The 16,143-nt window shown below is 39.4% G+C and overlaps 1 protein-coding gene across 2 annotated transcripts in view; it reads left to right on the plus strand.

The window, feature by feature from the left end:
* Nucleotides 1-16,143, plus strand: part of AFAP1 (actin filament associated protein 1) — a 58,505-nt gene that overhangs the window by 22,130 nt on the left and 20,232 nt on the right. For both annotated transcript variants that reach the window (XM_009074726.1, XM_009074727.1), the window contains exons 5-8: nucleotides 780-959; nucleotides 10,633-10,725; nucleotides 12,231-12,315; nucleotides 15,653-15,802. In XM_009074726.1, the coding sequence (XP_009072974.1) occupies nucleotides 780-959; nucleotides 10,633-10,725; nucleotides 12,231-12,315; nucleotides 15,653-15,802 (508 nt within the window). The remainder of the gene's footprint in view (nucleotides 1-779; nucleotides 960-10,632; nucleotides 10,726-12,230; nucleotides 12,316-15,652; nucleotides 15,803-16,143) is intronic.

Consider the following 16,143-nt stretch of genomic DNA (forward strand, 5'->3'; position numbering starts at 1 on the left):
TGTTCTGCAGTGTGGCACTGCGACAACTTTGGAAACCTCAGCTGTAATGATGCCTTAGACGGTGGGAATAGAGACTGGGTCTATAGGACAAGTGATGTAAGGTGCAACCCTTCAAATCACCAATTACAACATAGAGCAGGTCATCAGTGATCCAGCATGAAATGACTCATCATTGACAACCTTTACTAATGAGGGAAAAAGCATCACATAAGATATAGTTTTAGCCAGGAGTTTGCAAAGTAAACTAAAGCCCCTTTTCCACACCATGACAATTTTTTTTTATTTATCTAAAGTGAAGAGCCAAGTTAGGCATGTGCCAGTGCCTTTGCAACTGCATTGTGTAGGCACTGATGGAGATTTGCATTCATGTGCTGGTCTGTTGCTGGAGGGTAGGGTAAACATCTGGGCTTTAAAGTCGTTAGCTGCACAACTTTATTGTGCCGCTACATGTGAACAGATATCCTAAATCACCCTCTTCCTACCTGATCAAGGTCAAGGTTGAGTCATAATGATGATGCAGAGACACTTAATGCTTTCCATGTGTTCTACCTGTTCTGCAATAAAAGATGTCTGTTATCGTCAGTCTGGAAGTAATTTTGCTTTACAGAGTAGATGAGAAGAAATGCAAAGTTGGCTTTGGCTGAACTCTGTGGCATGTGCTAAAGGGGTGTGTGAAAAATATTAAAAATTAAAAAATAGCATTTCTATATAATAAGAGCTTTTCCCCAAGGTTCAGAAAGGTAATATCTAACTTTTGAACTTTCCTTATATTTATTTAGTGCTACAAAAGTTCCAAGGACCAGCAGCCCCAGATGGAGCTGCTCCTGAATGACTGCAGTATCACCTATATTCCCAAAGACAGCAAAAAGAAGAAGCATGAGCTGAAAATCTCGCACCAAGGAGCAGATGCCCTGGTTCTGGCAGTGCAGAGCAAAGAGCAGGCGGAACAGTGGCTAAAGGTAATGGGGTATTTCTGACCAGGAGCTTTTCCACCCACAAAGTGCTGCTCAGTTGTTCAAAACTGAGACACAGACAGCAACTTTCAGGCAAATCCAAACCACTTATATCCCATCTAATTCTGGACTAGAGAAATGCAGCTTATATGTTCAGACCTTGAAGCAATTCTTTGGGCAGCTAGCAGCTCAGGGTTACACCAGTGCTGCTGCTGCCATGGTTTTCACCACTAATTGTACAATAATCTGGCACTGAAAAGAGGGAGAGGTGGCAAAATTCCCTTCCATCTTCATCTCCAGCTCATTTTCCAGGAAGATTTGGTGGTTAAGGTATGCTGGTAATGAGTAGAAGGTTCAAATTCCCTCAGGTGTAGGGAGCTGGCACCCACATTATTTTTGGCATGCTGTCACCATTTTATAAAGAAGGATCTCTGAGGAGGTACCTGTTTGAATTGCTCTGGATGGAGAAAAATGCTTCAGCTTCCTGAAGTACATTCAAGTTTGCTAATTCTGGTTTAGCAGCACATCATCTGTTACAGTTTGTCCTGGGAATTCAGACTTCTGAGAAATGGGATTTTGTCATCTTCCACTCCTTTCTGTTCAGCGTCTGCAAACATGGAAAATCCCAAGGCAAGGGCTGCAGTTTTAGATCCTAACCAGATTACTATTATTTGTGTTGGCCTTTGCCAGCCTCAAATGTGGAGGTCACTGAAGTAGTGTGGGAAACTATCACTGCAGTTGCAGTAGCTTGTTTTTAGACCTTGAAATCCAGCCCTTCAAATGCATTTAAAGTCTGAATGCATAAGACTCATCAGGCATTCTCCATGTTGTGCTCTGATCTAACCTTATATGGTACTTATTTTTCTAAGAATAAATTGTGTTTTTCCAAATACAATTGAATTAAACACATAGTAATTTCCTGACGGCAGATAGTTTTTCTGCAGGAGAGGGAGACATAAAATGCAGCTTAAGAGGTATGAGTTCTGCTGTGGGCTAATGGACTAAATGGAAAATGAATCTGTAATTTCCTATTTTGCAATATTTGAATATACCTTTCGGGGGTTTGCTGTTTGTGTGTGTTTTGGGTTTGGCTGTGAGTTTTTATCTTAGCTTAGAAAGATGCACTTTGTATTGTCTTTTTAATAGAAACTAATCACAGCCCTGTATTTGTTAGGCTTCTTCTCACGTTAGTATCTTGTTCTAAGTTTTAAAACCAAGCACCATCCAAGTGTCCCACTAGTTCAGCTAGAGTTTCAAAAACACTGATTGGAATGAAAAGAAATTCATAAGTCTCATTCTCTTCCAAGGGAATTCCTCTGTAATTAGATCATAGTAACTGCACCCTTATTTCCTGTGTTGTTCTAAACTTGGGTTTAGTAATTCTGAATTCGTTGGCATTTATCAGACTTTCTCTCATAAAAAAATGTTTTCTTTGTTTTTAGTTGTATATAAAGCATACCCACAGTGGCAGACAGAACAGTACCAGATTTTTTAAAAAAAAGAGATTTTTGAGCAGTTGCATGTTCACACAGTTGTGTGTGCGGAGGGTGAGCGGCTGGACAGTATGTTATCTGCAAAGCATTTGGAGACAGTCTGACAGCACTTTATTTAGTTCCTTCAGGCTGCAAAGCTCTCTGTTAATAAAAACTCTCAAGTACATGGCAATGCTACTTGTACACTCAGTTTCCAAGTCCTCAGCACTACTGCAGCCCTCTGCTTGTGCAGTACAAATTGCCTGTCTAATGCTAACCAAAACTGATCTCTGCAGCTCTTGCAACAACTCCAGTGTTTTACAGATTATGACTTTTGGAGGTAAAAAACAAGCATTGCTTATTGTATATTTTAAAATGTAGAAAAATTAAGGTTGTAAAAAAAGTATTACTTGGTCATTCAAGCCTTACTTAAAACGAGCTTCTGAAAATCATGTGCGGCTTTGTGGCCGTTTCTCTACTGAGAAAGAGGTCTTGTGAGATATGGTTTTAGCCTTCCCTGCCTGTTACTCCAGACCAAGATCCTCTCCAGTGCTCTGTCCTCTATGTGTGATTTCTGTAGTGAATAAAATGAGCAGATCCAGAGACTGACAATGAGAAAGGACTCTGCAATCATATTTTTAATTCATAGGATGCCTTCTTGGTCAAAGAAGGCAGGTTATCACCCAAAGTCAGTGGGTTCACATCAATTCATGTATTAAGTGTCAAATTAAAGCTCTGCTCTTAATCCTGAAAAGCTGAAAATGGCTTTTGAGGCCAGATTGTCCTTTAAAAGCTAAACCAGATGATTTTTTTTCAATTCAGTAGTAATCAGTATAAGATACAATTTATTAAGCAAATAACTTAAAATTTCTAGTGGAAGACAAATACTAAATAGGTGCAGAACATTTTAGTCCTTTTTTAGTAAAGATGACACCAAAAAAACCCCAGCTGATAAATCTAGTGCAAATTGAAGTCTGGAAACTGGAAACCACAAAGGGAGTTTCAGTTTCACCAGCTAACAAATGCCTGATGAAAAAAGATAGCTGATGTCACCAAAGAGCCTGTCAAGATTTCAGAGGAAGAAGCAAAGCTAATATAAATTCAGGCTAGAGCTGAGATCATCCCAGTAATATGGTGGGCAACATAAAGTGGTGGAATTTTCCAGACTTGAGTCCTAAAATGTTCCCACAAAAATGTACATGAAAAAATGTGTGCAGTTACACACTCTGACCCAAAAATGAGCTTTTTCCATGTGCGCTGGAGTATATGCGCATCTGTGTGTGCTTTTGTGCATTTGTGGTCAAGTAAGGTCTTAAATTTTCCTGTTTGTCTCAGCACATCCAACAGACTGGTGAAACTGCACTTATTTGTCAGCATCCCTGGGAAACGCTGCATTGAAAATAAAAGGACTAGTAAGAACATGACATTACAAGAAGATGCTTGTTTAGTGGCTTCAGTTGTACAGATGAATGTGTTCTGTGTGCAAAACCTTCAGACTAGGCCACAGAAAACTGCTCTTAATATTGAAAATACAAGGATGCCAAAGAAATTAAGGTCTGAAGTAGCTCGTTGTAGAAGGAGGAAATGGTCATGGTGTCTGGTCCCATGGCCTCCTCTTCCTCTTAGCATTCCTCCTGCAAAAATGTATTTGTGATTTATTGTGCATGAGAGGTAATTTATCATTTTGGAGAACAAGCCTTGATTTTCATTTTTCCCTAACATTATGCACCCTTTGTTAACTTCTCTTCATTTTACGGTGTGCAGCCTTTGTACAGCAATCTCTTCAGCTGAGGGTCTGTAATTGAGCAGTGAATCTTCCAGGCATGGGGAAGATTTCTTCATCTATCATTTTGACAAATGTTCAGTCAGTTCTGAACTTGTTGTAGTAAGGGGGATATTTTACTCTGAGAAGAGAATAAAATCATGGTTGTGACTGTATCCAGTCATCCAAAGACCCTGCAGCACTTCTTGTAGGGCTGTTTATGCAGTTGTCCTACCCAGTTTTTGTCTCTGATTAACTGTGTGTTGTCTCTCATAAAAGTATTTGAAAACATTTTTGTTTTTCACTGCCCTGAGCTTAGTGAAGAGCATCAAGTAACTTCTGGGCTCCAGTCTTAATGTAGACTGAGTTTTACTGAAGCATAAACTACTGACAGAGCTGTTCTTTAGCCAGTTTAAATCGGCACAAAATTGAGCTTGTAACTGTAAACATTGTGTGGCTGGTTTTACTTTCTATGGGAATTTCCAGCTAGAGATCTCAACACTTCAAACATTGCTTTCTTGGCTTATGTAATGTTCCCCAATGAGGTTATTATCTGCATTTTGCAGCTAAGTAGAGTCAAGTGCTGAATGATCAAGCCTTAAAACTGACTAGAAAAAGCATGTTTGGGGATGCATACTCAGTACCAGTGATTTCTGTGCAGTGTTTGTTAGCTTATAAGTAACTTAAAGAACATACTGTATCCCTAGTTGGACTAGGTTCTTTCTCCACTGCCCATCAACACCAGCAGTGAAGGCTGTGGAAACTAAATTAAACCTCCCAGGACTTACACCCCTGTTGTCTCAAACAGGTGGTTTGAAATACTCAGTTCAAGCCACAGCAAGGTCAGTGTGTCTGCGTAAGAGCCATTTAGGGCTTCACCTGGAGAGGTGAGGGACTGAGCTGCATGTGGGAGCTTTGACCAGTCTGCAGGGCTCTGCCAGAGGGCTTAGACAGAGCCAGAGAACCTCAGCTTCGCTGTAAATCAGTTCGTACATGTGTGTGACCTGCACCACAGACAATACATTTCTTAAAAACCAGATGTATATGTAAATAAAAAAACCAAACCCAACAACCAAACCACCCATGAATACAGAACCACAAACATCCTATTTACTTGTTTTCTCAGTGATAAGTTTCCTTTGGGTTTCCTGGCTAAAATCACAAATACAAGCTGTAGCAGATGTTGGAGCAGAACCCAGGAGGGCTGAGACTTGGTCCCTGCTTTCACCACTACATGCTATTCCTCCTCTCTCCTGCTCACAGCTTTGAATGGAATATTATTTAAATCATACCTGGCTCAGATTTACAGCCCAAAGTGAGACCTGCATCTCAGCACTGCCCAGACTGGGGATGCAGCTCCCCTTGCCACAGGGTACCTCTGCCCCTGGAGCAGCAATGCCTCCAGCCACCCAGCACCTCCTTCCCTGGGCTCTGCCTGATCCAGTGGCCATATATGGCAATAGACTTCATGGTAATAATGCAGGAGAAATGCTACAGGGGTTGCCTTGGTTGAGTAAGTCAGAAAAGTATTTTTAAGGGAATACACAGGCCCTAAAGATAGGCTTGCTGGCTGCAAGTCTGCCAGAATCTCATCCTCACTTTGCTCAGACAAATGGAAGGCAGAAAGATTAATCTTTTCAGGCTAGAGGAGGCTTGAGAATAATGTTTTCCAGTAGAGAAGGTAAAGGGGGTTTCATTTTGAGACCTAAAGCATAGGTTATGGTGGGAATAATTTCTGCCTTTCTTGCCTAGGTTTTCCTCTAGGTAAACTCTTTGGGGCATTTCTTCTCTGCAAAATGCAGTTTTGGTGCTCTCGTAAGGAGGAAGAGATTGACACTAACATATGTAGTGTGTAAGGGTCCATGAGAGAGAGAAATTAAGTTGTGCCAAAATGACAGTCCCAGAAAGTTAGTACTCTTCCAGCAGCAAAAAAGGAGTGTTTCAGGAATGAGAAATACTGACTTACATCTGGAGCCAAACCGTTTTCCCTCTGCTGTGTTGTGCTTAAGCAGATTTCAGCTTTACCATATTCCTGTTTTCGGAGTTAAATGGCAGAGCCAGGGAATACAGCCCATCCCTTTTCTAGCAATTCCAGTATTTGTGAAACACATGGGTAGAGAGGGACAAGTGGGTGGGTGGCTGGAAGGATTTCTGGCCTGGTTACATGAAGTAAAGCAAATGTGCAGCCATGCTGTCAGCTTTCTCCCTTAACTCATTCACATTAAAAGTGTGAGATTCTCCTGTGAGTTTTGTGAAAATACGAGACAAACCGAGATGCTCCAATCTCATCCCTGCGGCAAGGACAGCCTGTAGCCTGAGCTCATCCCATGGTATCCACCAGAAGAGAGGTCTGCAAGCTCCTTGAGGACAGGACAGCTTTTAGTCTTCCTCATTAATAGATCCCAAAGAGATGAACCACTAGAAACTATCTGCAAATGTACTTTTACTCAGAATTTATTTGGTTTCTATGCGGCAGGGACTGGCTGGCAGGCAGTTGGCTTTCTGTTTTTACTACAAAGTCCGTGCTTTTTATCTGGAATTTGGATCTTTAAAATAGCTGGAAGGATTTGCTTCTTTTGAGTTTGTGTGTAGAAAGAATAAATGTAGGGCGAGTATTTTGCCTCCAGTTGTGGTGTGTCATTTAAAATAGGATACAAGAATTACAGAAATTTGTAGGTATGAAAGTCTTACAGTAAATGTTAGTGCTTGTGTAGTAGGATAGTTTTAAAGAGAGAAATATTCCAGACACACTATGTGGCACAAATTCCACTGACTTCACCTGTCATTGCCAATGGCTCAGGACACAGTATCTTTCAAGCTTTCTACCTGCAAATATTTCTCCTCTGTGCCTCATGTGACTGCACTCAATGCCTACTCTGATATGTATCCTGATCCAGCTTGGAATTCAAGGTCTAGAGCACAAGTCTTATGAGGAGTGGCTGAAGGAGTTGGGGTTGTTTAGCCTGGAGAAGAGGAGGCTCAGTGAGGACCTTTTTGCTCTCTACAAGTACCCGCAAGAAGGTTGAAGTGAGGTGGGGTTGCTACATTCTCCCAGGCAACCAGTGACAGGACAAGAGGAAATGGCCTCAAGTTTCACCAGGAGAGGTTTAGATTGGATACTAGAAAAAATGTCTTCAGTGAAAGGGTTGTCAGGTGCTGGCACAGACTGCCCAGGGAAGTGGTGGAATCAAAATCCCTGGAGGTATTTAAAAGACTGTGTAGATGTGGCACTTAGAGACATGGTTTAGAGGTGGACTTGGCAGTGCTGGGTTAATGATTGGACTTGATGATCTTAAGGGTCTTTTCTAACCTAAATGATTCTATAATTCTATAAATAAAGAATAATAACACAGTTTAGGCTGCACAAGCTTTTTCCAGGTCTGCTTATGAACGGGGCAGTTCTGAAATCTGCTAATTGTAACATTGTAATGGTAATTGTGGTACTTTAAATTCTTGCAATGGACTAGCAGAAGATTATTTTAAATGTATTTAGTTTTGAGGCTATCCAAGGAAACGAAAGGTTTTCAGTTTTCTGATTAACTTTGCTCATACATTTTATGTATTTGAATACATAGTCTGTTTGTGATCTGAGTTTGATTTTCCTGGCAGATCACCCTGTGTCCATGTATATGTAACGTGCAAAGGCATTTGTGGTGAGAAAAAGGGAATTATTTCCCTTTCCTAATGTGTGAGAAAACTTAAACTGTTAATGATATTTGCCATTACAAGGTATTCTCAGTACAGCCTTCCAGATGATGCCATTTTAATAAAAATAACTCATTTGGGGATTCCCTTTGTTCCTTTCCAATTTTGGAGCCATTGAGATACATTGATTCATATTTTATACATTTCATTGTAATGGATAAAAGTTTGGTCACCTCCACTCTCCACTCTCACTCACAACTATTTTTTAATGAAAAGAGTGATCTTTTGTTTTCATATGACTCCGGGAGATGGAACATAGAAAAAACTGAGAAGAACTTTTGAGTCTTATGATTGAAATTATGCAAGTTGGCAACACTGGTGGAATGTTTTATCCTTAAAATTTTGAGCTAAAGCTATATGCATGAGAAAACCAGATTTATAATGGCAGCTGTCTGCAAACGTAATTATAGAGAGTGCATCCAGGCAATCATTATATATTAAAGACATTTCATCCTGGTGAGCTGTAGAAGATTAAGTTTTATGCTGTGCATTGAGCACATTTATATTGCACATAGAAGGTGATGAGCAAGTCTTTGCCACTGAACCTCTTGAACCCAAATGAAGTGTTGTACCCTTGAATATGCATTTACTTCAGATCCTGCCACCAACTCCCTTTTGCTAATGCCATTTTTTTAAAATCAAACTTTAATTACAACCCAATTAAACACTTTAGCTTCTCCTTAAATATGTGAGGTATGATAAGAACCGGATTTACTTGAGTGCATGACTTTGCACATGCTATTCAGTTAGTGCTGCCAAATCATTTCCCTCTGTTCTGTCTGTAACTCCCATTACTATCTGCCTTTGCCAAAATTAACTAACTGTGTGGTGTGTGCAGATGCTGAAAACATGAGCCATTGAATCAGGGTCTCGCAGGAGACAGAAATTAATGTTCCCAGAAATCGTACAGCCCCATTTCTCTAGGAAGAAAACAGCAGTGTATTTACACCATACTGAGGACCAGCAATTGAAAAATGAAACAACATACATAAAAAAATTCTTACGATTTTGGGGAATTTAGGGCTGTGTTTAACTCTGAGGTGAAATGCTCTGCAAAAGATGTATCTAAAGTTTCTGTTACAAAGGATGTCAAGTGCCATGTAATACTGGACTTATGTTTCTATGACAAGATAAAGGATGGTGAAATGTTTGACCGTACTAGCTCAGAAATGAAAATGTAGGTTTGTTTCCCAGCTTTGCTTAAATTTTTTTATGTGACATTGATTGAGTGATTTAATCTTTCTTTCGCTCCCGGGTTTTCCCTCCATAGGATAGGGCTGGTGCTCTTCCTTTCTTTATGGCATGTAATGCCTGTCATTTATGTGCTCTTGAGTAGCAATAGGGTCTTTGTAAGCCCATAAATGTTTGATTTTTAGCTTCACCCTTAAAGGCAACTTAAGTTCTGGGAAAGAACTGTTTAGCTTTTTAATAGTTTCCTCATCAAAACTGTTCAGTTTGAAATCAAAAAGGCATTGTTTGTTGATTTTCTTTTTCCCTCCTTGAAAAGAAATCTGGATTCTGACAGTTAGCTAATTGCTGCTTTCCCTGGAACTAGGTGTTCTCGTGTCAGATCCTCCTCTCTACTAGCCAGGCTTGCTTCAAACAGTGTAAAAGGAGGAGCTGGATGTGTAACATGCACAAGTACATGTCAAGGAGAAATATGCCTAGCAGTGAAGCTTCCAACACAGTCTGATGCCTTTTGTAACTGTCTTGCCTCTGCTATCCTTGTGTGGCAGTGTGGTTATTGTCAGTGGTATAGAGCTCAGCAGCCCCTCAGCATGAGTCTGGATCAGGAGTATGTCCTCATCAGGACAAGCAATTTCAGACTGATAATATGTATTTTTGCATTTATATTGTTTCAGGTTTTGTTTTTTTTTTTATATTGTTTCAGGTTTTTAAGTCCTTCAGATTCTATAAAAATATTGGTAAATTCCAGGTTCTAGATTTTTCCTTAAATTTTTACAAAGAGAAGGTGCCATTTCCATTTTCTATAAGCATATTTATAATTACTTTGACCTATACTTCAAAGTTCATGTGCAAGTATAATACAAAAAAGCCATGAGATATCACTGGGCAGTATTAACTCTCAAGTCAATAAAGTCCTTCAGATTCTATAAAAATATTGGTAAATTCCAGGTTCTAGATTTTTCCTTAAATTTTTACAAAGAGAAGGTGCCATTTCCATTTTCTATAAGCATATTTATAATTACTTTGACCTATACTTCAAAGTTCATGTGCAAGTATAATACAAAAAAGCCATGAGATATCACTGGGCAGTATTAACTCTCAAGTCAATAGCACTTCATTAGTTCTCCAATAGCAAAAAAAGAGCATCTGGGTAGTGTGTTATGCAAAACTCTTGTCCATTGTCTCGAGGGACCTTGGATTTAATCCCACATTTTCGTCACTGTAATGAAATTAATTTGGTCAACTGAGTTCATATTGTAAAACTAGCACATGGAAATCAGCAGTGCTATTGGTTTCTTTATTTAGGAGAGCCTTGGAGTTTAGTTTGTCTAGAAAATGAAACCTTCCACCTCTAGACATTTTGTCTCCTCAGGGTCATAAATGAAATGACTTAGGGAGGCAATGTGGAGAAGTTGTAGTGGCAGCCTGCCTGACACTTGTGAGCCTAGTAAATGTCTGTGTGATTCTCCTTTCCATCTCCCTTCACATTCATATATAATTTCTCTGATTTGTATTTCATGAGTAATTAATAAGTTTTGCCTTGTCTCCTAAGGTTATAAAAGATGTGTGCAGCAACTGTACGGGAGCTGTAGACTCCGATGGGCCATTGTCTAGTTCTCCAGTGCACAAGATGGAGCTGGAAAAGGTAAAGTTACCAAAATGATGAATGTGAAATTCCTTATGATTACTTAAAGAGACACTAGTAGGCACTGAATGTAAATACTCTGTGACTTGTGTTGCTGTTTCAGGCACACAGTCCCTGCGTTGGTTTTGTTTGTTTGGATATGTTACACATCCTACAGAGGAGTTTTCTGCCATGTTGGTTCATTTGGCCAGAATCAACCCCCAAATGGGCTCATAACCAGCTTCAGGCATCTAGAAGAGTGCAGACTAAGTGTGTCTGATACATGTGCTGTGATAGAGAGATGCTCTCCATCAAGTGCAAAGAGCAAGCAGGGCTGTGTCTCTCAGGGAAGAATAGCTGAAGATTATACTAAAGTTTTAAGGGAAAGTCTCTTATTTTGGAGAATTTAGTCCTTCAAGAGCTCCCTGGGCATGCTGAGGTCACTGTTTTGGCAGACCCTTTCAAGCATTCACGTCTCAATACAAAAACTTGTCTGTTCATGTGTCATTGTCTCTGCTGCCTTGACTCAGCAAGATGTGAGAGCAAGAATTAGAAAAGTGGGCAGCCCTGCACTGAATGATCAGGACGTTACCAGCAGCAGTTTAAGCCCCTGCTCCATCAATGCATCCATGCGACCAAATCCCTTTGCGGACCATGCTTAAAAATCTCGCTTCCAAAGGTTTCATCACCAAACTCTTAATGGCAAGTTTCACCCGATGTTGGAAGGATGTCATTGTCGGTGTTGTTATGTTGCTTTGCACCTGAGAAACCAAGAACAATGCACATTCCCAGACAGCTCAGACCTCCTGGTTTCAAAGTCAAAAGCTGTTGTGTTTGCATGCTTGCACTCACCTGCACAGTATTAACAAAGTAACCGGAAGTGTCATAAAATAGTTTTTTTCTAAAATGCTTGTCACGAGAAGCTGTAACGAAACTTCTGATTCGTTCCTTTTTATGTTAATCTGCACATCTTCTCATGGCTTCACCACTCAGGAGTAATGTGGTCACCAGAACTGTTCTGGCATAAGTTTTATGTGCTACATTCCATGTCTCATGCACAACCGTTACAGAATAATCAGTGCTACAAATTTGCTTCAAAAGCCTCTTTTTTACATATATTGAAAGTGTTGAAGTACCTTGTAGGAATGCACTATTTTCTGATAAGTTGGAATTGTAAATGCATATACGAAGCATTATTTAAACAGATACTTTTTACATTATTCTTATCTGATCATGTAATTTTTTATTGCAACCTTTAGAGTCTAGAAATCTGTTACAAATATATTGTGAATTATGAATACTTCACTGTTTTGAATACACTTTCAAATATAGATGACTTTATTGTTTCTGTTATTTTCTAAAGCCTCTAAAACTGAAGTTTTTACTATCTTCTATTTCTTTTCCCAGTGGATGAAAGCTTGAAATGTGTTTTATTTCTTAGTAACCATACTTTTAAATTGACTCATGACACTTGATTTGACAAAGGTGCAAACATTGTATGTCAACTAATCTCTTTGCCCCTGCAGAAGTTGTCATTTGAGAGGCCAAGTTCAGATGGGGAGGGTGCTGTGGAAAATGGCATCACTACTGTGTGCAATGGGAAAGAACAAGGTATGTCACAGATCCAGAGATCCTTGGTGGAAATAATGTGTGCATATTAAGGAGTGATGGGCAGTGAAATACCTATCTTTTCAAAATAGGCAGTAAAGTTTTAGAATCTTTTTATTAGGATTCAACTTAACTTGAAAGCTGAAGTATGTCAAGAATGGATCCTTAAATTATTGTAGTAACAGAAGGCATTTGATGTTGTTGTACAGGTGAAATCAATATAATTAGTAAGAAACAGAATATAGAAATTTCGACATGGCCTTTTCTGTGTTGAAAAGCACAGTTTTTCAGAGCTTGGGTGACCACTACAGGCAACTGTCAGGTTTTTTTTAACTGTGTAAGGGCAACATAAATAGTGGGTATACAGCTTCTAAGCAAAAAACCTACCATTGAAGACTAGAAGGAAAGAATCATGCATATTTTATAGATCTGTGCATGTATATATACACATATGTATGTATACACATATATACACAGTTTATATCTGTGTGTACATACACAGATACCTCCATGTACACAAGTTACTATATATGATTATTTATATTAGCATGCTAAAATGTATATGGTCATGTCATACCAGTGGGTTTGTGAGTACATATGTCTATAATTTTGCCTATGCTACTTTGGAGTCATGTATGTTCTGTAGTACTTCTAATCTAACAAAGGCAAATCCCAAACCCAGAGGGAGTTTTGTCTGAGTTATATCTAAGACACTCAACCCCTGTGCTCTCTTCCCTATCCCTTTGCCTCCTCCCCAAAGCAGAATAAATTCTGTGACTTCATTAACTTGCCATATAGCAATGGTATGGTTTAGATACGACATTTTTCTGCAGCTGTTAAATGAAGGGTAACATGAGCTGCAGTGAGCACAATGTCAATACCGACCTTGGTGCCAGCACTGTCTCGCCCTTTGACTCATTTCCTTTATCTTCTCCCTGGGTCATTTTCCAGCATTTCCTGGCTATAGAGATCTTTGACATATCCAACAGTATAGAACAATGTCAGGTTTCATGGTTTCTAAAAGCTGTAATACATTGCTAGATTTCACCCTGTAAAATCTTCTACTGAGCTTTCATAAAACTCAATACCATTTTAGTCACTGAAACCTGCTGGGAAGCATCTGTGACCCAAAACCTGTGTTTACCATCATGTCCAGAAGTACCTGGTGGCTCAGGTATCCCATGGGAGGTATGCTGATGGAGCATGTATTGCTGGAAAAGCAGCCCAGCTTAGATGCCTCAAGGAAGGTCATTAAAAATACCGGTTGCTTTACGAAATTGTGACCTTCAGTTTGCAGTAATAAAAATAATAGGCATTAATGACTACAAAGAGATTGAAGTTTGCTTAGCATCATTTTCAGGGTCCTGGATGAAGTTATGCTGTTCTTAAAATAATGGATAGCAAACATTTAAGGGGGAGGGAGGCTCTGGAGGATGGTCATCTCCAGCCAGCACCACCTCCAGCCTCGGCTCTGCTCTTAGCCAGCTGCTTGCTTTGCTGTGGGGAAGGAAATGAGAAGAAAAGGCTTTTGTGTAAAAAAAATAAATCGCTGGCAATCAGGCAATCAATATATTCTTCAGACTCAAAAAGATTCAGTCATGAAGGCCTTATTTCTGCTGCCTCTCAGTTCTGCAGGAGAAAAAAAAACAGCAATGTGAAGGAAAGACAGGACAGGAAAACAAAAAACCACTGAAACAGGCTTATCCCACTGTCTGTTCATGCTCGTGGGAATGATTCCTTTGGGCTTCTCTCTCAGAGGAATGAGGTTTTCTCAGTCTCTGGCTTTTTTTGAATGCTTTTCATCTCCTCCCCCTCAACAGCCACAGTCAGCCATCAGCTGCTGCTGCATGGGATGGAAATTGCTGTGCTCAGGTCACCCCTCAGGCAGGGGGGCATGAGCAGATGGGACAGTGGCCTTCCTCCCTCCAAGGAGGGAGCTCTTTGCATGTTTAGGGAGCATGGTATAAGTCGTAAACACCCTTCCCCTAGAAAGAGAGAATTAGACCTTTGCTTCTGTGCGTGCACCATTGTGTTGGAGTTGGCTGGGGAGCAGCAATCAGCACTTGCAGAGCTGCCTTTCCCCCTCAGCACTGCATGCAGCAGGTGACAGATTTGTACAGTCTTGGCTGCAGAAACAATTTCTAAATAATGTTCCATGATTGCTAACAAATATGATATATTATCCCATGGTGAGTCCCAAACTGCTTCTCTATTTTCCATGTGTTCTTCTTTCCATCTCATCAATTCATACAGTCATTTCTCACATGAACATTTTGTCCATTTTTTTTCCTCAGTTTGTGCAAGTCCATAACCACTAAATGTTCTCTGTTGCAAAAGGAACTGATATGTCAAGGATAGAGATAGAGCAGCTCAATCAGTAACTATTCTAAATGTATTGTTCATCAGAATCATCTATCAGGACAAGCTGATGGAAATTTTCGCTGTCCTTGCAGTTAGCAGAAAGACTTTTGCTCTGCTGATGGAATCAAGTTTAAGCACTGAATGCAATTTCTAAGATTTGTTTGTTCTGCTTTACAAATAAAAAGTCTGGTTTTCCTGATTATGTTTAATCTTAGAAACTCTTTTTTAAAAAAAAAAACCTGGTAGGATTTTAGTCAGTTAGGCACTTTAAAAAAAATATCCATAGTCCTTGCCATGTTATATTCAGCAGCTCAGCATGCTTCAGTGCACAGTTGTAACACTCCTGGTGTCATATGAGGTTGATGGAAGCATAGACTGGGTGTTGGCAAAATACCTCTTTTCAGCAGAGCCTTTTCTTTCATGATCCCAAAACATGCCGACATTGAATGTTTGTACTGATCCCTGTAATTTAATTGTTGGTAGTTAATTTGTAAGTCTTGTCTCTCTAAAAGGTCCATTTTGATAAGATATCTTAACCTAATTGTACATATTTCTGCTAGGTAAGCATATTCTGTCTTTGTTGTGTACTTAATTGTTAAAGTATTTTGAGGAAAATGTTTAGGAACAGTGAAGAAATATCTGACTGGAGTTTTATTGTTGTGTATATGAGCTAAATTTATATGCAGGTACCTCAGTCATACTGACAAATTAGATGATGACTGCTGTGGGAAGAAACTTGCAGCTTGATTAGAATAAACAAAATTAGAAGCTTGATTTTTGTTTTTCTTACCCTTCAGAATGCCATGATTTTTATAGCACAGAGGTCATCAGAGAGGGCATATAGTGTTTGCCATTGCAGTATGCAACTTTTGTGCAAATGTTCACCTTGCACAGGATATTTTTCTCTGAACTTCTGTTTTTATTCAATTTCTCTCTATTCATTGGTTAATGAAAATGCACACTTTTTCTTTCTTAATAGTGAAAAGGAAAAAAAGTTCAAAAACGGAAACCAAGGGCACTGTGACTAAAGTAACAGGGAAAAAAATAACGAAGATCATTGGTTTAGGAAAGAAGAAGCCATCAACAGATGAACAGACCTCATCAGCTGAAGAAGATGTTCCAACATGTGGTAAATGACTTTTCTCCTTGAGTCTTAAATGCACTTTGCAACTAAAACTTTATAGAATTATAGTCTAGAAATTTCTCTAAAGTTCCTTTTACTGCTATAATTCTTCTCCCAACATCAGAAGGATGCACTTAGACTGCAAGAGGAGTAATCAAGAGTTTGTCATCTGAAAAGAGACTAAAAGAATTTGACTTTTAAAATAAAATAATAGCATAGGCTCAGACGTAATATCACTGCTCTTTGCCAAGGCCAGAGGGAAGTGAAGTGTGAACAGAAGCAGAAAGAAACGAGCTGTTCTCAAACAAATGATTCTAAAATGAATCTAGGTTGAACTATGAAATAAG

This window comes from Acanthisitta chloris, unplaced genomic scaffold (assembly GCF_000695815.1).
Source record: "Acanthisitta chloris isolate BGI_N310 unplaced genomic scaffold, ASM69581v1 scaffold3455, whole genome shotgun sequence".
NCBI classification, from domain to species: Eukaryota; Metazoa; Chordata; class Aves; order Passeriformes; family Acanthisittidae; genus Acanthisitta; species Acanthisitta chloris.